Below are 21,534 nucleotides of genomic sequence, written 5' to 3'. Positions count from 1 at the left end.
AACGTTGTTACTGTGGTTTTGTATACATGAAAAGACACAAAACTTAATGACTGGTGTACCAAAGGTAATGACATTCTCCTTGATATTTCTAACAATCTTTAAATGTGAACCTTTAGGTATATCAGAGAAATAGCAGCTTATCTTCCATTGGGAAAATACTTTACTTACTCATGAGATGGTCCTGTATTGAGTAACACTTGTTCTCCATTTGGACTGTAAGGATCAAAACCTACTTCAAACCATGCACAAAATCCATGCAGAGTTCCAGCTTTCCTTATACAAAAGTTGAAATGAGAGATAATTTCTTCGAGATATTGCACAGTAACAGTTTTCATGTCCAGCTGAAACAACTTCACTTCCTCACTAAGGCAATCGTCCTGTGGCAGGATATAATCATGCAAGGGTTTACATAGAAGATCTTCTTTAGCTACCGGCCTGCAAAACAGATGCAAATGTGTGATAAATTATTACTTTTGTTTTGTTTTGCCAGTTTCATACCAAGGTCATTCATCTAGTTCTTATATATTTAAATGAACATGTTAAGGTAGTTTTGCCTGTCTGTTATACTGGAAGTCTGAGGAAACAGAACATTCCATAACAAAATAAATTCAAATAACTGAAGAAAAGTAATCCAAGTGACCTTGACCTTTTCTGTATTACTAAAAGAATTTCAATATCCAAAATCGAATAAAATATCTGAATATAGCAAGTAACCGAAATGGCACCGACTGTTGCACTTCTTGGACCTTGATGCCATATGATATGTGTGACGGCATGGATCAACTATTTTAAGTTTATTTTCATCCATTAAGTAACTAGAAATACATTCTGCATGCCCACGGGCAGAATGTCGAGCCCGCCAGCTGTCTAAACAAGAGCTGTCACAGGAGACAGCGTGCTCGACTATTTCGATGCTGGATAATGAAACTGGGCATATCTGAGGAAACTAGAGCTATCACTGGAGTGTTTAATGACTCCAATTGTGGATGAAGATATTGCACAATAGCCTGAGTCTATGTCAAAAATATCAACTTAAAGTAATAAGAGAGGTAAAGATAAAATGTATCAAAACACTATATAAGTATATCCTAAGCAAAAAGGGGCATAATTCATTAATTATTGGTGCCAGAGTTATGCAGCTTGTGTCATATAGTGTGGGTGATGATGTTGAACAAATGTTTTAAGTTTGAATCAAATCCATTCAGTTATAACAAAGACAGAGTGAAAGTGCATCAAAACTTTAACCTAAAATTCTAAGTAAAAAGGGGGAATAATTAATAAAAGATTGGTGCCAGAGTTATGCACCTTGCATCATATGATAAGGGTAATGATGTTGAACAATTGTTTAAGTTTGAATCAGATCCATTCAGTAATAACAGAGATAGAGTGAAAGTGCACCAAAACTTTAACCTGAAATTCTAAGTAAAAAGGGGAATAATTCATGAAAAATTGTACCAGAGTTATGCATCTTGTGTCATATGATGCGGGTGATGATGTTGAACAACTATTTTAAGTTTGAATCAAATCCATTCAGTAATAACAGAGGTAGAGTGAAAGTGCACCAAAACTTTAACCTGAAATTCTAAGTAAAAATGGGGAATAATTCATGAAAAAATGGTGCCAGAGTTATGCACCTTGTGTCATATGATGTGGGTGATGATGCTGAACAACTATTTTAAGTTTGAATCAAATCCATTCAGTAATAACAGAGGTAGAGTGAAAGTGCACCAAAACTTTAACCTGAAATTCTAAGTAAAAAGGGGGAATAATTCATGAAAAAATGGTGCCAGAGTTATGCACCTTGTGTCATATGATGTGGGTGATGATGCTGAACAACTATTTTAAGTTTGAATCAAATCCATTCAGTAATAACAGAGGTAGAGTGAAAGTGCACCAAAACTTTAACCTGAAATTCTAAGTAAATAGGGGGAATAATTCATGAAAAAATGGTGCCAGAGTTATGCACCTTGTGTCATATGATGTGGGTGATGATGTTGAACAACTATTTTAAGTTTGAATCAAATCCATTCAGTAATAACAGAGATAGAGTGAAAGTGCATCAAAACTTTAACCTGAAAATCTAAGTGGAAAGGGGGGATAATTCATGAAATATTGGTGCCAGAGTTATGGCCCTTATGTCAGATGATGTGGATGATGATGAGGAATAAGTATTTCAAGTTTGAATCAAATCCATCAAGTAATTACAGAGATAAGTTGAAAAAAGAGAAAGTGCACCAAAACTTTAACCAAGGTGGGGACGCGGAAAGCCGCCGACGCCGACGCCGGGGCGAGTAGGATAGCTCTCCTTATACTTCGTATAGTCGAGCTAAAAAGTAACATTTATTATACTATTTGGAGGCGTCAGAACTAATTTACACTAGCACCTGTTTTTGCATATGGAATTTTTTGACCAATTACATAAAAAATCTATGTAAGTCCACACAAAACTCCTTACCAGGTAGAGATAGGTCAAAATACACCTAAAAATTGGATGTAACATGCATGTTGTACCAAAGAAAAGTGGCCTCAATTTTTCCAGACGGCCAGTAATAAAAAAGTTACAATATAAGCTATTTATAGTAAAACAAAAGGAAGTAATTCTAAAAATAAGGTTGCCTCAAGGTGTTGAACACATGTGCCAAGTTACATCAAAATCCCCTTATGCATGAAGAAGACATGCTCCAGACAATGTCATTCTTGTAGCTGACCTTTGGCCTCTAAGTGTGACCTTGACCTTAGACCTAGGGACCTGGTTCTTAGGCAAGACACTCCGTCTCATTAAGATGAACATTCATGCAAAGTTACATCAAAATCCCACCATGCATGTCAAAGTTATGGTCAGGAAAAACTTCAATTTGACCTTTGACCTCCAACTGTGACCTTGACCTTTGAGACAGGAACATGGGGTTTGTGCATGACATGCCTTCTCACTGAGGTAAACATTCATGCCAAATATGAATAAAATTGGTCCATGCATGTCAAAGTTATGGTCCGGACAAAATCGGACAGACGCACGCTTGGACGCACACTTGGACGCACACCGATCCACCAAAAGTGACGACTATATCAAGCTCACTGCAAGCCGGCTCGACAATAACTATGAAGCCAGAGTAATTGATCTTGTTCCATATGATCTTGGTGATGATGTTGAACAACTATTTAAAATTTGAATCAAATCAGTTCAGTAATAACAAAGATAGAGAATCAGTTGCGTAATACCAGAGATAGAAAGAAAGTGTATGAAAACTTTAACCAGAAATTCTAGGTAAAAAGGAACATAATTCATCAAATATAAGTGCAAGAGTTAAGACCATGTCAGTGGTGATGTGGCAGGAGTCAACACAAACAGTTGTTCCCTGATCAGGGGATAGTAGATTTTCCAGGGGACCAATAAATCCTGAAAGCTGACAGGTCCCCTGGACCACAAAAAAATTCAGAAGTTGTCACTCTGAATTCAAGTAACCTGCATAAAAGAACTTGATAGTTCAAGTCTAAATTTTTTTCACTCTTAATTCAAGTAACCTGCATAAGAGAACTTGATAGTTCAAGTGCTAAAATTTACTGTCAAGCATTTTTAGGTTGCAATACGAAAAAATGCACAGTAGTATCATGAAAGATACAATGCATGTGTGTAAGTGAAAACAAAATCATTTAAAACAAGAGCTGTCGGAGGACAGCAATGCTTTTCTATTCAACAGCCTTGTTGATTGAATGAATACAAAAGTCGAAAAAGGGGCATAATTTAGTAAAAAAGCAAAATATAGGGTTATGGAACCTGCATAGAGCTTATCAGCTCATGACAGTGGACAAGTGGGTGAAGTTTCAATCCATTCCCATTAGTGGGTACTGAGATACAAGCTTACATATAAGAATTTAACCCAAAACTCCTAAGTTGAAAAAGGGGTATATTTTTGTAAAATGCAAAGTTGAGTTATTGACCCTTTGCACTGCATGTCATATCATGACAGTGAACAAGTGTGTGAAGTTTCAATCCATTCCAATTAGTGAGTACTGAGATACCAGCTTACATACAAAACCTTAACCAAAAAATTCTAAGTTGAAAAAGGGGCATAACTTTGTAAAAAAGCAAAATAGAGTTATGGAACCTGTGCAATGTAAGTCAGTATGTCACAGTAAATAAGTGTGTGAAGTTTCAATCCATTCCAACAAGTGGTTACTGAGATACCAGCTTACATACAAAAACTTAACCAAATCGGGACACGGACGCGGATGCCGACGCATGGGCGAGTCCAATAGCTCTACTATTCTATGAATAGTCGAGCTAAAAATAACTGAAACACAAAGGTGCATAGGATAGCTCTCCCTATGACTACAGCTACTTTCTGACAGAACTAAGATCATACCAGTTAATCTTATAGCTGTAATGCAGAGTGACAAACATATAAACAGATGTTGCCAATTACAATGTACTTACTTCAGACATGAGAAATCAAACCCAAACTGGTTATCCCAGAAGTCCACTTTACTAGTATACTGATCATGTGCTGAACATGGCACCAGAAAGAGGCTGGCAGTTGATGGCCATAAAACACCGTCTTCTTGTAGATACCTATCCCTCATCAGTATCACTGATTCTATCATCATCTCAAACTGTAATATCAAAAACAAGTGAAGGAAGTTTTGCCAAGCAATTTAAGTCTGCTAATACCAGTAGTTATGCAGCAATGAACCCAGGAATGTGAAATATCTAAATTATAATTACTATTCATAATTATTTACTATTACAATACATAATAACATTTTAAGCTTAGAAACACTCATCTGCCCTCCAGTATATAAACAGTAGAGAATTTACAAATGACTTTTCATCACTCTCCTGGCATTAAATTCACCATTCCAAACAACTCAGGAACCATCTGCTCTGATATAGCTATGACTGGTGTAATCTACTGGTTGTAGGCAACCATTTTAAGAAATTTGAAACCTATATGCTTAAGCATAAGGCAGTTAGTGATAGGAAACAGTTTTCAGTTTAATGGTCACTGTGACCTTCACCTTTGACCAACAGACCCAAAACAACAGAAATCATCTAATCTGCCCATGAAGTTTGACTATCAAAGACTTGAGAGTTGTCCAGTTATTGATAAAAAACTAAATGGTCTACTGACACACATGGTCTGAATGACATAAGCAAAAACTTTATACCCAATTTTGTTTGAAGAGGGAAATGAAATTTAGTTCCTTATTACCTAAACTACTTACCAAGAGCATAGTCCCCATCCACTCAGATATAATGAGGTGAACTTTTTCTGGGAGTTCTATATTCTCAGCATAACCATGGAGAAGTTTGATTTGTTCTGACATTTTGTTCTGCTCTATGACTTCTCTTGCATACACAGCTATATCACTGGCTTCTACTGCATAAATCTACAAATACATGTATATTACAAGTCAGTTACTCTCACTTACGTCCACAAGATTAGTATTTCAAATTTTCATTGTAAGAAAATGTTTCTCAAGAATATTTAGATATACTTTATTGGAGGTAAGATTAAATAATTTATCTTTATATCAAAATTCACTCAACTACTTATACTTTGACAAATTACTTGGATACTTACATAACAACAGTGTACTGAACTGCTCACATATTAACACTGTACTGTACTCAACTACATACATAGTAACTGTGTACTCAACTACATACAGAGTAGCAGTGTACTCAACTTCTTACAAAGTAGCAGTGTACTCAACTTCTTACAAAGTAGCAGTGTACTCAATTTCTTACATAGTAGCAGTATACTCAACTTCTGCACGTAGAGTTACTACTCTAACTGAGCAGTGTACTCAACTATTACAAATACATATAACTTCGCATGTGCAGTGTACTCAATGTCTTACAATAGCAGTATAAACTTCTTACGTAGCAGTGTACTAACTTTTCAAGTAGAATGTACAAATTCTTACAAAGTAGCAGTGTACTCAACTTCTTACATAGTAGCAGTGTACTCAACTTCTTACATAGTAGCAGTGTACTCAACTTCTTGCACTGTAGCAGTGTACTCAAACTTCTTACATAGTAGCAGTGTACTCAACTTCTTACATAGTAGCCTGTTACTAACTTCTTGCACTGTACATGTTCTCAATTTCTTACTTAGTGCAGTGTAATCAAACTTACTTACAGTATACTCAATTCGCACTAGCAAAACTATACATGTACTCAACTACTTACAAAGTAGCACTGTGCACAACTTCTTACATAGTAGCAGTGTACTCAACTTCTTGCACTGTAGCAGTGTACTCAACTTCTTACACAGTAGCAGTGTACTCGACTTCTTACATAGTAGCAGTGTACTCAACTTCTTGCACTGTAGCAGTGTACTCAACTTCTTACACAGTAGCAGTGTACTCAATTTCTTACATAGTAGCAGTATACTCAACTTCTTGCACTGTAGCAGTGTACTCAACTTCTTACATAGTAGCAGTGTACTCAACTTCTTGCATAGTAGCAGTGTACTCAACTTCTTACACAGTAGCAGTGTACTCGACTTCTTACATAGTAGCAGTGTACTAAACTTCTTACATAGTAGCAGTGTACTCAACTTCTTGCACTGTAGCAGTGTACTCAACTTCTTACACAGTAGCAGTGTACTCAACTTCTTGCACTGTAGCAGTGTACTCAACTTCTTGCACTGTAGCAGTGTACTCAACTTCTTACATAGTAGCAGTGTACTCAACTTCTTACATAGTAGCAGTGTACTCAACTTCCTGCACTGTAGCAGTGTACTCAACTTCTTACATAGTAGCAGTGTACTCGACTTCTTACATAGTAGCAGAGAACTCAACTTCTTGCACTGTAGCAGTGTACTCAACTTCTCACATAGTAGCAGTGTACTCAACTTCTTACATAGTAGCAGTGTACTCAACTTCTTTCACTGTAGCAGTGTACTCAACTTCTCACATAGTAGCAGTGTACTTAACTTCTTTAATAGTAGCAGTGTACTCAGCTTCTTGCACTGTAGCAGTGTACTCAACTTACATAGTAGCAGTGTACTCAACTTCTTACATAGTAGCAGTGTACTCAACTTCTTGCACTGTAGCAGTGTACTCAACTTCTCACATAGTAGCAGTGTACTCAACTTCTTACATAGTAGCAGTGTACTCAACTTCTTACATAGTAGCAGTGTACTCAACTTCTTACAAAGTAGCAGTGTACTCAACTTCTTGCAGTGTAGCAGTGTACTCAACTTCTTACAAAGTAGCAGTGTACTCAACTTCTTACATAGTAGCAGTGTACTCAACTTCTTGCACTGTAGCAGTGTACTCAACTTCTCACATAGTAGCAGTGTACTCAGCTTCTTGCACTGTAGCAGTGTACTCAACTTCTCACATAGTAGCAGTGTACTCAACTTCTTACATAGCAGCAATGTACTCAACTTCTTACATAGTAGCAGTGTACTCAGCTTCTTGCATTGTAGCAGTGTACTCAACTTCTTACATAGTAGCAGTGTACTCAACTTCTTACATAGTAACAGTGTACTCAACTTCTAACATAGTAGCAGTGTACTCAACTTCTTACACTGTAGCAGTGTACTAACTTCTAATAGTAGCAGTGTACTCAGCTTCTTGCACTGTAGCAGTGTAATCTCACTAAGTAGCAGTGTACTCAATTCTTACATAGTAGCAGTGTACTCAACTTCTTACATAGTAGCAGTGTACTCAGCTTCTTGCATGTAGCAGTGTACTCAACTTCTTACATAGTAGCAGTGTACTCAACTTCTTACATAGATAACATGTGTACTCAACTTCTAACATAGTAGCAGTGTACTCAACTTCTTACATAGTAGCAGTGTACTCAACTTCTTACATAGTAACAGTGTACTCAACTTCTTACATAGTAGCAGTGTACTCAACTTCTTGCAGTGTAGCAGTGTACTCAACTTCTTACATAGTAGCAGTGTACTCAACTTCTTACATAGTAGCAGTGTACTCAACTTCTTACATAGTAGCAGTGTACTCAACTTCTTACATAGTAGCAGTGTACTCAGCTTCTTGCATTGTAGCAGTGTACTCAACTTCTAACATAGTAGCAGTGTACTCAACTTCTTGCACTGTAGCAGTGTACTCAACTTCTCACATAGTAGCAGTGTACTCAGCTTCTTGCACTGTAGCAGTGTACTCAACTTCTCACATAGTAGCAGTGTACTCAACTTCTTACATAGCAGCAATGTACTCAACTTCTTACATAGTAGCAGTGTACTCAGCTTCTTGCATTGTAGCAGTGTACTCAACTTCTTACATAGTAGCAGTGTACTCAACTTCTTACATAGTAACAGTGTACTCAACTTCTAACATAGTAGCAGTGTACTCAACTTCTTACATAGTAGCAGTGTACTCAACTTCTTACATAGTAGCAGTGTACTCAACTTCTTACATAGTAGCAGTGTACTCAACTTCTTGCACTGTAGCAGTGTACTCAACTTCTTACATAGTAGCAGTGTACTCAACTTCTTAGATAGTAGCAGTGTACTCAACTTCTTACATAGTAGCCGTGTACTCAACTTCTTGCACTGTAGCAGTGTACTCGACTTCTTACATAGTAGCAGTGTACTCAACTTCTTACATAGCAGCAGTGTACTCAACTTCTTGCACTGTAGCAGTGTACTCAACTTCTTACATAGTAGAAGTGTACTCAACTTCTTGCACTGTAGCAGTGTACTCAACTTCTTACATAGTAGCAGTGTACTCAACTTCTTACATAGTAGCAGTGTTCTCAACTTTTTACATAGTAGCAGTGCACTCAACTTCTTACATAGTAGCAGTGTACTCAACTTCTTACATAGAAGCAGTGTACACAACTTCTTGCATTGTAGCCATGTACTCAACTTCTTACATAGTAGCAGTGTACTCAACTTCTTACATAGTAGCAGTGTAAACTTCTTGCACAGTAGCCGTACATAGTAGCAGTGTACTCAACTTCTTGCATTGTTGCAGTGTACTCAACTTCTTACATAGTAGCAGTGTACTCAACTTCTTACACAGTAGCAGTGTACTCAACTTCTTACATAGTAGCAGTGTACTCAACTTTTTGCACTGTAGCAGTGTGCTCAACTTCTTACATAGTAGCAGTGTACTTAACTTCGTGCACTGTAGCAGTGTACTCAACTTCTTGCACTGTAGCAATGTACTCAACTACATACATAGTAACTGTGTACTCAACTACATACATAGTAACTGTGTACTCAGCTACATAAACAGTAATTTTGTACTAAACTATTTACATAGGAGTGTACACAACTACATACATAGCAACAGTACACTCAACTACTTATTTAGTAACTGTGTACTGAACTTCTTACATAATATCAGTATATTCAATTATTTACATAGTAGCAGTGTACGAATTTACTTACACAGAAGCAGTGTACTAAACTACTTACAAAATAGCAGTTTACTAAACTACTTACATACTCAATTATTTACATAGTAACAGAGCAATTCCTAATAATAATTCACTCAACTAGTTATAAAGTAGCAGTGCCCTCAACTACTTACATAATAACAGCATACTAGACTACTAACATACTAAAAATTTGCTCCACTATTTGAATAATAACAATGTACTAAATGATTCACATAGTGTCTTCAGCTACTTGCATAATCAGCATGCTCACAGGATTTTTAAAAAGTGGGTACCTGTACCCACTACTTTTGGAAAAAGTGGGTACAGGCTTAAAAAATCTGGGTACACTGAATTTTCCCAAAACATGAACATATGTACTGGTATAAAACTAAAAGCAACAGATATTAGATAATGTTTACAGTATTTATTCAGTAAACTCAGACATACTGTATTTATATAGGCCTAGCCTGTTTACAATATGCTGCTAAGGCATAAAGAACAGTATTTAACTATTACCAATGTCTAAGGCCTAAATGCTTCAGCAGCTTTTTCTCTGGCTTAGGCATTTGCTTACAGTAGTACTCGATGACCATTCTGTTCTGCACATTATCAACAGTACGCCTGCAGGAACTAATGCTGTATGATGCCTATTTTGTAGTGAAAACCCGGCCTTTCATATGGCACTGAGGTCAATTTAATATTTCCACCCAGAATGAAGTTTTTCATGCTCGTCTGCCATTTTTGTTAGTGATGTATTTGGAGTAATCTAGATCGCTCAGATGTTTGCCGCTGGAAGCTTATTGGTTTTCTGTTCAAAAGCAAGCGTTTCCCGGGTTTTAGGTTAGCGACCACCAATTTTTGAGCCGAATTCGTTTATTTGCCGGCCACAACAAATATGCGTTCCTGCACGCACGGCCATCGAAAAATTTGCGTGCACATTGTGTTTTCTGCGTGAAAAACGCAGGATTCTGCGTGACTGGGCATGCTGAATAATGTTTACTTAATTTCTTACTTAAAAACAGTGGACATGAAACTGATGCTCTAAACCCGAGACCTTGACCTTGGAGCTAGGGGTCTCGGTCTTGCGCACGACACATCAACTCATTATGGGGAACGTTTGTGCCGAGTAATTTTAAAATCCTTTAATGAATCACATAGATATGGACCAGACAAGAGACCATGTTTACCTTTGACCTCTACGTGTGACCTTGACCTTGGAGCTAGCAGTCTGGGTCTTGCACATGCCACGTTGTATCATTATAGAGAACACTTGTGCTAAGTTTTGATGATTGGCAGAGTTATGGACCGGACAAGAAACAGACCACCTTTAAGGAGGGGCCACATAGTAACTGTATTCTTTTGTTTCCATGATGGTTACAAACAGACAGTGAGAAATATTAGGCCAAGGCAACGTGTTTATGCTTACCATTTTAGGATCTGCATGTCTGGCACACATCATACTGATTATACCAGTTCCACATCCTACATCTAGGATTACCTGTCAAAAATGCAGATATATTGCTTTTAATACAGTAATTCTGTACCTGTACATTTTTATTGAAATACATAATATCCGCCTTAATTGGAAATCAATCTGCCTTCAACTCATCCAAATACTAAAAGTCCATACCCATGGATTTATGAACAATGTGCTTCAAGAAATTTTCTTCTAGAAATGTGTAACATATTTATGGAAGATACTATGTGTATAATAATGCAAACTACTCCTATTTTATTTGTTACAGTGTGATTTTTCCTTCCTGATGAGCCCTACCAATAATCCCTGAGAACAAAAAAAAATGCTGAGTACTCTTCTGATTTTCTGGCATACTGTATAAACAAACCAGTGCACCACGGGAAACAAGTTTAAAACGCTGGATGGAGGAAATCACATTTGTTAACATGTGAAATTTACATCCCCTTACAGAAGCAAGCCTCTGTGGCGTACATGCTGCGTATATGCCGCGAACACAGTAGTACGCCAGAGGAGTACATTTTACATACACCGCATGCCGCGTACATGCAGCGTACTATTTTGACGAGTACACAGCATGTACGCAGGAGGTCACTAGTACACTTCAAGTATGCAGCACAGACTCTGAAAATTTAAGGAGTACACTGCATGTACGCAGGAGGGACTTGTACAAGAAAATAGTACACTGCATGTACACCGCAGATACTTTGAAATTTGTGCAGTACACTTTATATATGCGGGAAAGACTTGTACAATTTCTTTTGGCATTTATACTTAGTTTTTTTTTTATAAGTTAAAGTCTGAAGTAAACTTCATATATGCGGGAGGGACTTGTTCATTTTCTTTTGGTGTTTATACTTTGAATTTTTTTAGGTAAAAGTCTGAAGTACACTTCATGCAGGAAGGATTTGTACATTTTTTTTTTTTTTTGGAAGCACGAACTTGATTTCCGGGTAACTTTTATCTTAATAGCATAGAATAGTTAAGACTACCGGTATTCTGAACAATGAAAATTTGCCAAACTATTTGCAATGTTCATTTGTGAAGCTTACATCTTAGTGATTTCTGAGCTGCACCTTGCATGCAGTGTAAAAATATATTCTTTTTCATTTTGAATTAATCCTGGAGCTTTCTAACTTGGATAATTGAAAAGCCTTATTTGAACTTCGTTGCATTACATTTTGTAATACATGAAATAATTACCAAGATAATGCCTCAACAGCGCCCGAATGAGAAGAATTAATAGCTCTCACTGTTATTTGAATACTCTTAAGCAAAACACCATTCTATCATGTTTTATAAAGGCTTTAATGCTCATTATGTTATCTCATTAAGGCCTCACCAAATTAAAAAGTTGTTCATCGGATTTGCCGCTTGTATATTTTCAGAACGTTTTTGGCTAATTGCGCTCGCCCCATTGGAAAAAATTAATCCAAAATTTTTTGGTGCGCTACTTTTTACGGACGTAAAAGTGTATAAATGCTTATATAATCCAGTCCTAGATTGTTCTCAGATGGATTTTAATCAAAATAAATACATACTACGCACACATCGTCTATAATAAAGCATAACACTTATATTTAGTTGCATTAAAGTTGTTTCCCCTTGATGCAGTTACGCCATTTTCTTCAAATGTTTACCAAATTACATGCTACAAAAATTGATTTATTTCATTGAAAAGTGGATGAAGAAAAGCATACTAATTTATTTGATAACATCAATCTACATTATTTTGGTAAGGGTAAATACTTATTGATGCATGTCACTTATCTTTTTTTCTGGTTTTTTTTCTGTCCAAATGATCAGCATTTGCATATGAAAGTAGGTGGGGTAAGGAATTTACATTAACACAGCAGTTTCACCACAAGAGTACACAGCATGTATGCAGCAGGAGTACACAGCATGTACGCCACAGGACTCGGGCCAGGAGTACACAGCATGTACGCCGCAGGAGTACACAGCATGTACGCCGCAGGGGAAGTACACCGCAGGCTCATTTGCATGTGAAAAGTGTATGTGCCGTGTACATGCTGCGTACTATTTCCTGCATACTAAATTCCTCCAGCGTACATCCTGTGTACTATGTAGTCCACAGCATGTTCGCAGCAAGTAGTACGCGGCAGAGCTCATTTGCATGTCAAAAGTGTACTACAAACGTACTATCGGTGTATGTGCGGTGTATATCCTGCGTACTATTTAAAGCCCTTGATTTCAGTAAACATCATGTACGCATCATATACGCTGTATGTACACAGCAAGAGTACGCAGCAGGCCTTTTTCTTCTGTAAGGGTCTATATGTTTACTCACGCATGTTTTAGGAAATATCAGAAAGTTATGTCATACATATTTCTATTGCAGTACTTCTGCAAAGTTTAATCTGTCTTACATGTCATAAATAATCCTCATCTTCAAAATCTTGCAGTTGTCAGATTATCTTTTTAAAACATGCATAACTGCATGGCCGCTAAATATATTACGTTAGCTATGTACATGACCCTCTTCAGATGGGAAATAACTTACATTCATTTAAATGTTTGTTTTCATTCAGTTGAAGTCGTTTGCTTTCTAACACCATTCAGCTTGTCGTAAATTAAAGCTAGAGTTCTTGCTATTTGATATGGAATACAATGTGCGGTTCAACAAGTTGTGAAGATGCTTACTGACACAAGGAAAAAGTGTCTTCTTACAAACAATCTGAAGCTAAAGGCTCAGTGCATGAGCGGGAAGAACACTATTTTTTTCTTTGATTGTATAGTTAAATTTGGTATCTCACATGTTACCGCAGAGAGATCAATTAGATCGCTTCCCTATTAACTGCTATCACTGAATGTAATATAAACTGTTTCAATACACTCTGTCAGAGGATATAAGGAAATGTGTCCAAGATCAATGGGGCATAACTATACAATTATTCAACTGACCCTAAAAATATATGTCACACACATCTAAACTTCATGGTGATCACATGTATGAACTTTTATTGGAATCTATTTATAACTGAGGTAGCAGACTGGACCACAAACTTCCATGAACCCATAATGCAGTACAATCCTGAGGGCATAACTCTGCATCAACTGAACACACCTAAAATAAATATGTTATACTCATCTCCCTTTCATGACATGTATAAAATTTCATTGGAATCCATTTACAACCTTGGAGTTGTTTGTACTAATAATTCAAGTGCAAACATCTTTTCTAAGTTCACAGGCAAGTAACACTGTGATAATGACTATTGACCTTCAAGTGTGACCTCGTACCTAGTGTCTTAATGAGGTTAAAAAATGTCAGTTTTTTTTTACCTCTAAGATTGACACTGACCTTGGTGACCTGTGCCATGTGCTCCGTGCATCATCTTGATGAGGTGAACTGTGATGCTAGTCTCAGGAAAATCTTTCAAGCAGTTTAGATGATGTGGAGTGGACACAAAGTTTAACTATTTGTTATCTGACCTTCAAGTGTGACCCTGAACTTGGAACTAGTGACCTGGGTTGTGTACTACACACATCATCTTCATAAGGTAATTAATTGATGCTAGTTTTATGAACAGCCTCCCAGCAATTAAGAAATTACATGGTCATATATTTAAGCTACCTGACCTTTGACCTCAAAGTCTGACATTGACCTTGGACCTACTGACCTGGTTTATTTTGTCTGCAATTCATCTTAATGAGGTAAATAAGTGACAGTATTTATATGAAAATCTTCCCATTTGTTTAAAAGACACGGTGCAGACATGAAATTAAGCTATTTGATCTTTGACTTCTAAATATGACCTTGACCTTGGATATTATGACCTTGGTCATGTGCTCCGCAGGTCATCTTGATGAGGTAAACCATTATATTTTTATGAAAACCTTTCATGCAGTTTAGACAATATGGAGCAGAATCCAAGTTAAGATATTTGACATTTGACCTTCTGTGTGACCTTGAACTTAGACTAGTGAATTTTGTTTTGTACCTTGCATTTTGTCTTGATGATGTAAATAATAGATGTTAGTTTCTTGAAAAGCTTCCCAGTGGTTTGGGAGATATGAATTTATTTATTTGGATTTTACGGCGTACCAACACAGTATAGGTTATATGGCGCCAAACAGGACTACAAGTTTTGGTTTCAGATCTCATATACATCGAAATAAAAACATGAGGTATGGAATCAAAAAGGAGATATGAAGCAGACACAAATTTAAGCTATAAGTTTAACCTTGACCTTAGACTGGGGTGTGTATGCTCTGCACTTAATGTTAATGCAGTAAATAAGTGATGGTAGTTTTACGAAAATTTTCCCAGCGGTTTATAAGATATAGAGTAGACACTAATTTAATGTATTCGATCTTTGACTTCCAAAGTGACCTTGACCTTGGACCTAGTGGTCTGGGTTTGGCAATCTGCAAGTCAACTTGATGTAGTAAACAATTAATGTTATTTTTGTGAAAATCTTCAAAGTGTTTAGACAATATGGAGTGGACATAAAGTTTTGAACTCAAGTGCGACTTAGACCTTGGATCTAGTGATCTGGGTTGTACCCTCTACACATTATCTGCATGAGGTTAACAATTCACTCTAGTTTAATGAAAATCTTCCCAGCAGTTAAGATTTGGAGCAGACATGATGGACAGATTGATGAACAGACCAAAAGATGGACATACCTTGTATCTGGAGAAAAAATAATCAGACATGAAAGTCCTCACACGAGGGGCATAAAATCATTTATAAATGTACATCTTGTTCATCTAAAATGTTTTGAATTGAGAAAATAACAAGCAAATTCGATGAATTGGAATCCCCCGCCGAAAGGGTTTGTGGTGAGGAATGGCAAAAAAATATATCCGGCAAAAAGTTAAGGATGTTAATAAGAAGCAAATAATTTCATTAGTCAAAATCAATTTAGCAGAAAACAAATGTTTAAAAAAAGATCATACAATAATAAATGTATGATACTTTGATCCTGACTAAAGAAGTTATTTTGAATGGGATATGCTTACTGTAATAAGCTTAGCTTTTAAAATTAAATGCAGTTAATTGAAATGTGAGCTTGAAGTTTAACTGGAACGAAATACTGTCTTTGAGTGGTTTGGAACCAGGTGTTGCTGTTTAACATGTACATTTAAAAGAACAGATCGAGGCGTGAATGCGAAAGATGTCTGAGTGCTTCTTTATTTATATGCACTTAGACCTCTTTCGCATTTATCCCCCGAGATGTTCTTAAGAGAACACAGGTAAGATATCTTGAACATGGCAGTGAAGTTTAACTGGAACAAAATATTGTCTTTGAGTGGTTTGGCACCAGGTGTTGCTGTTTAACATGTACATTTAAACTTAAAAGAACAGAATGTTCTTAAGAGAACACAGGTAAGATATCTTGAACATGGCTGAGGACAAGGTTTGTGCAGTCACTTAATATATTTATTTTTTTAGGGGGTGGGGTGAGGGGGAACGGGAAAGGAAACAAAATTTCACATGTTGATTATAAATATTGATGGAAAATTAAAAATGAAAAAAAAAAAAAAAAAAAACAGGATAAAAGGGTGAAGGTGGGGGGGGGGGGGGGGGGGCAGAGGATGCATGATCAGTGGTGGGCATGACTGGGTGGAGGAGTGAGGTGGGGGAATGGTACAACTTGCATGTTGATAAATAATCATGGAAGGTTTGAAAAAAATCTAAAATAAGAAATGAAAAAAATAAATATTTTTTTTGGGGGGGGGGGAGGGGGAGGGGGTGTGACCAAGGCAAGTGGGTGACCAGGTGTGGGTGCGCAACTTCACATGTTTATAATAAATGTTCACAGAAAAGAATGAAAGAAATTTAATGAAATTCTGCCAAATGGTAAATTTGTTATGTACAAATATGTGGATTTTTAGAAAATTAAAGGGCAATAACTCTGAAGTTACAAAAGAAACCCGTTCGATATTGTGTGTGCACAACCACATTATACTGCTCTAAATTCTGTTAAAGTTTCATAGCTCAAGGTCAAATATATCAAAAGTTATGATGCAGAAATTGCCATATCTATAGATCTAAAGTACCCTATATAGTTAACACTAAACTTCTAAGGGCCATAACTCTGGTGTTACTTGGGCAATCTGTCTGAAACTTGATGGGCCCCATAACCTCATAGTGGTGAACATGTATATGAAGTTTGTTTAAAAAAATTTAAATAAGGATTTATTTTTTTTTTTGGGGGGGGGGGGGGGGGGGGGGGGGGGGATAGGGATGGGTGTGATCAAGGTAAGGAGGTGACCAGGTGTGGGTACACAACTTCACATGTTTACAATAAATTTTCATGGAAAAGAATGAAAGAAGTTTAATGAAATTCTACCAAATGGTAAGTTTGTTAATAATATGTAGAAATATGTGGATTTTTATACAATTAAAGGGCAATAACTCTTAATTTACAAATAAATCTGAACGAAATTGTGTGTACACAACCACTTTATGGTGATCTAAATTCTGTTTAAGTTTCATAGTTCTAGGTCAAATATATCAAAAATTATGATGCAGAAATTGCCATATTTATAGTATCCTATATAGTTAACACTAGAAATTTCTAAGGGCCATAACTCTGGTGTTACTAGGGCAATCTGACGGAAACTTGACGGGCCGCAAGAACTCATAACTGTGAACATGTATATGAAGTTTTAAATAAATATTCCCAACCATTTCCTAGATATGGCTCCGGACGGACGGATGGATTGACGGGCGGAAAGACGGACAACACCAAAACTATATCCATCCAACTTTCGTCGGGGGATAACAATACTGAATTTAAATCTTACATTATATATTCATAAGTATGTATCTATCTACATCATACATCGGAATCTGATGAGGGTAAGCAGTACGTACAAGTTAAAAGTTGAGATATGAGGGATATCGATGGGGTAAGCGGTACGTACAGGTTAGAAGTTGAGATATGAGGGATATCGATGGGGGTAAGCGGTACGTACAGGTTAGAAGTTGAGATATGAGGGATATCGATGGGGGTAAGCGGTACATACAAGTTAGAAGTTGAGATATGAGGGATATCGATGTTATGGAAAACTAAGAGATAGTGTTGAGAAGCATGCCATCAACTTCAACCAACACTATTATAAAATCTGACTGCAGTCACATTTACCTCTCAGGTGCACAAACTTCAACCAACACTATTATAAAATCTGACCACAGTCACATTTACCTCTCAGGTGCACAAATTTCAACCAACACTATTATAAAATCTGACCGCAGTCACATTTACCTCTCAGGTGCACAAACCTTAACCAAAGGATGTCTGCCCCTTACAATGATCAATCCTTACGTGGCGTCTGATTAGAGGGGCAGTAGTTAAGAAAATGTAGTGAAATTGAGATTTGCTTGAAAAGATTTGCTATTAAAATATTTTATTTCAGTGACCTTGACCTAGTCTTAAACTATCACATGCCTGCCCAAGAGTGACCCTTATGTGAAGTTTGATGAAAATAGTTAAGAATATATACTGGAATTGAGAAACTTGCCATAAAATTGTAATGAATACAACAGTGTCATCAACAGCAGCCTGGGCAATTACAATAGACCACTCTATTCCTCAAAACAGTCAAACTAAAATGTAAAAATTTCAAACATTACTATTTTAACACAGATTTCTGCCTGATATTTAATTGTCCAATAGTTCTTTTGAACACACATATACCAACTTGTTGTTGGTAGCACTTTTTAAGTTGCCTGCCTGGCGTGACAGGCTGATATCAGTCAAATAAATGCAGTGGATTGATAAAATCTCAACTGTTTTGAAATAAATCAGTCATGTACAAACAATGTAGTATCATGTATAATGATTTTCAATATATAAAAGTTATATGATACCTTCCCTGTGAGGAACATGCTGTTACTCATTATAGCTCTCATGTAGGCTAGAGTTCTTGGTCTGTCACTCAACATCTCATGGTGGAGTTTCTGAAGAACATTTCAATACAGTAATATAACTTGGAAGCTAATCACCTGTCCTAAAGACACTAATCACATAATATACAGTGCTAACAGGTAGGTTAATATATATGCAGTGTCCGACAAATCCATTGCCCGGAGCCCGCGGGCTACCAGAAATTTTCGTCGGGCTACCCAAAAAATCCCGACGTAAGCCCGCCGGGCAACCATAAATTTAAAGCTTTAGTAGCCCGGTCATTGTATATTTTACAAAATCAACATCTGGTCCTCGATTATAGCTTGCAATAAACAACAACTGACCATAAATCCCAACTTATATCCAATTTTGATTGTTTTGTTCGCTAATGAAATCCAAAAAAATACTGGAAAAACCAACTCGTTTCTATTTTTAGCGACATGACCGTCTGCACCTCTGCAAAAATTAAATACATGATTCTGCCAGAAAATTGTATGTTTTGTACGTAAAAACATCTCAAAACACATAAATACATTACCATTTATTGAATAAAGCAATGAAAACGTGTTGACAGATAGTTTTTACACCATTAAAATCAAATGTCACATATTTTCGCGACCCGATTTTCCCCTCCAATGCACACAGTCACTCTACTGTTTGGAAAATGAAGTTGTTATTGGCATGGAAACTTACTGAGTGTAAACAAAAGTTGAACATGACAAAGTAGTAGTTATTCTTTGCAAGGTCTGTCTAGAACCAGCAACTTGGAAAAAAAAATCTCTAAATTTCACCTCGGGATACTTAAGATTTTTTAATGCATCTGAATGCTTACCATAAAACTCGAAAATAAAGTTTTAAACTAATATGATTAATTTTGACAATTCACCATGTGAAAAAATTCCAAATTTGACCAGGGGCCCTTTTCCAAAAAAACCTACACTAATATGACAGGAATGTGTATGCGGAACTGGAAACAAACACACAGGTTTATTTTGATGTTTGTAAATTTTTAACCAAACATTGTTTCAGACCCCTTTGATTCTCACATCTCAGTAAGTCGGTTTCGGATAGAGCAAGTTTATACTTTCGGGGTTTAAATTTTTCGGCAACTACAAAAAAATGCTGGGCTACCAGAAAAAAAATCTGGTAGCCCATTGGGCTACCAGTAAGATTATAAATTTGTCGGACACTGATATGTACTGTTGGGGAATAAAATGGTTTTTTTCAAAGTTTTTTCTAAATATTGTAAACTTAAAATAAAACAGCAGTGATCCTCAATTTCAACTTTTGACACAGCTCATTAATTAAGAAATAACTAGAGCTATCACTAAAGATGATGAATGTACCCCCCCCCCCCCCCCCGGCATGCACTGACACAGTACATTGCAATTTGATGCACATAAGATTGCATAATTATGTGGACTGTATGTATATAGACTGTATGTATACAGTATAGTAACAAAAAACAAAGTCCCATAACTATTCAGAATATTCATCTAAAAGAACGTAACATGCACCATGCACAACTAGGGTTGGTACTGATCACTTGTGTGAAGTTTTATTAAATTGTGTGCAAGGGCTGGGAAGATTAGGTGCGCACAAGATTGCATATGCAGACTGTATGTACATAGTATGTTAACAAGAAACAAAGTCCCATAACTCTGCAATTTTTGTCGTTGAAAGAACCTAACATGCCCCATGCACAACTACTGTTGTTACTGATAACTTGTGTAAAGTTTCATTAAATTGTGTCAAGATTGTGCCTATGTATATAGTATAGTAACAAAAAACAAAGTCCCATAACTCTGCAAATTTTTTTTCTGAAAGAACCTAACATGTCCCATGCACAACTACTGTTGTTACTGATCACTTGTGTGAAGTTTCATTAAATTGTGTCAAGGGGATGAGGAGAGATGGTGCACACAAGATTATGTCTATGTATATAGTATAGTAACAAAAAACAAAGTCCCGTAACTCTGCAATTTTTTTTTCTGAAAGAACCTAACATGCCCCATGCACAACTACTGTTGTTACTGATCACTTGTGTGAAGTTTCCTTTAATTGTGTCAAGGCGATGAGGAGAGACCAGGTGCGCCCAAGATTGTGTCTATGTATATAGCATAGTAACAAAAAACAAAGTCCCGTAACTCTGCAATTTTTTTTCTGAAAGAACCTAACATACCCCATGCACAACTACTGTTGTTACTGAACACTTGTGTGAAGTTTCATTAAATTGTGTCTAGGGGATGAGGAGAGATGGTGCGCACAAGATTGTGTCTATGTATATTGTATAGTAACAAAAAACAAAGTCCCGTAACTCTGCAATTTTTTTTCAGAAAGAACCTAACATGCCCCATGCACAACTACTGTTGTTACTGATTACTTGTGTGAAGTTTCATTAAATTGTGTCAAGGGGATGTGGAGAGATGGTGTGTACAAGATTGTGTCTACGGACAGACGGACAGACAGACAGACAGACAGACAGACGGACAGACAGACAACCTGAAACCAGTATACCCCATCCTTACAACTTTGTTGTCAGGGGGTACAATAAGTTCCCAAGCCTGGTTTATCGTAGAATAACTGTGTTTTGAGTTCGTATGAGTAAGAATATATCACGAAGGCTGTAGGCCTGAGTGATATATTGTTTCACATAAGAATGAAAAACTTGTGTTATTCTACTATAAATCACACTTGTTATTTTGAGATTCTAACACAACATACTAGTATAAACAGTGTTAGAAACAAGAGGACCATGATGGTCCTGAATCGCTCACCTGTGCCCGCATGAACTGAGTATGATGTCGTTTTTTCTA

General features: G+C 36.7%; 1 protein-coding gene across 3 annotated transcripts in view; it reads right to left on the bottom strand.

The window, feature by feature from the left end:
• The window catches only part of LOC123538514 (protein arginine N-methyltransferase 2-like), a 50,324-nt gene that overhangs the window by 7,501 nt on the left and 21,289 nt on the right, over window positions 1-21,534 (bottom strand). For all 3 annotated transcript variants that reach the window (XM_045322672.2, XM_045322674.2, XM_045322675.2), the window contains exons 3-7: window positions 18,682-18,771; window positions 10,791-10,862; window positions 5,224-5,388; window positions 4,436-4,611; window positions 169-435 (exon numbers count right to left, since the gene is read on the bottom strand). In XM_045322672.2, the coding sequence (XP_045178607.1) occupies window positions 169-435; window positions 4,436-4,611; window positions 5,224-5,388; window positions 10,791-10,862; window positions 18,682-18,771 (770 nt within the window). The remainder of the gene's footprint in view (window positions 1-168; window positions 436-4,435; window positions 4,612-5,223; window positions 5,389-10,790; window positions 10,863-18,681; window positions 18,772-21,534) is intronic.

Source organism: Mercenaria mercenaria, chromosome 18 (genome assembly GCF_021730395.1).
Source record: "Mercenaria mercenaria strain notata chromosome 18, MADL_Memer_1, whole genome shotgun sequence".
NCBI classification, from domain to species: Eukaryota; Metazoa; Mollusca; class Bivalvia; order Venerida; family Veneridae; genus Mercenaria; species Mercenaria mercenaria.
This window is presented reverse-complemented; position numbering and strand designations above follow the sequence as displayed.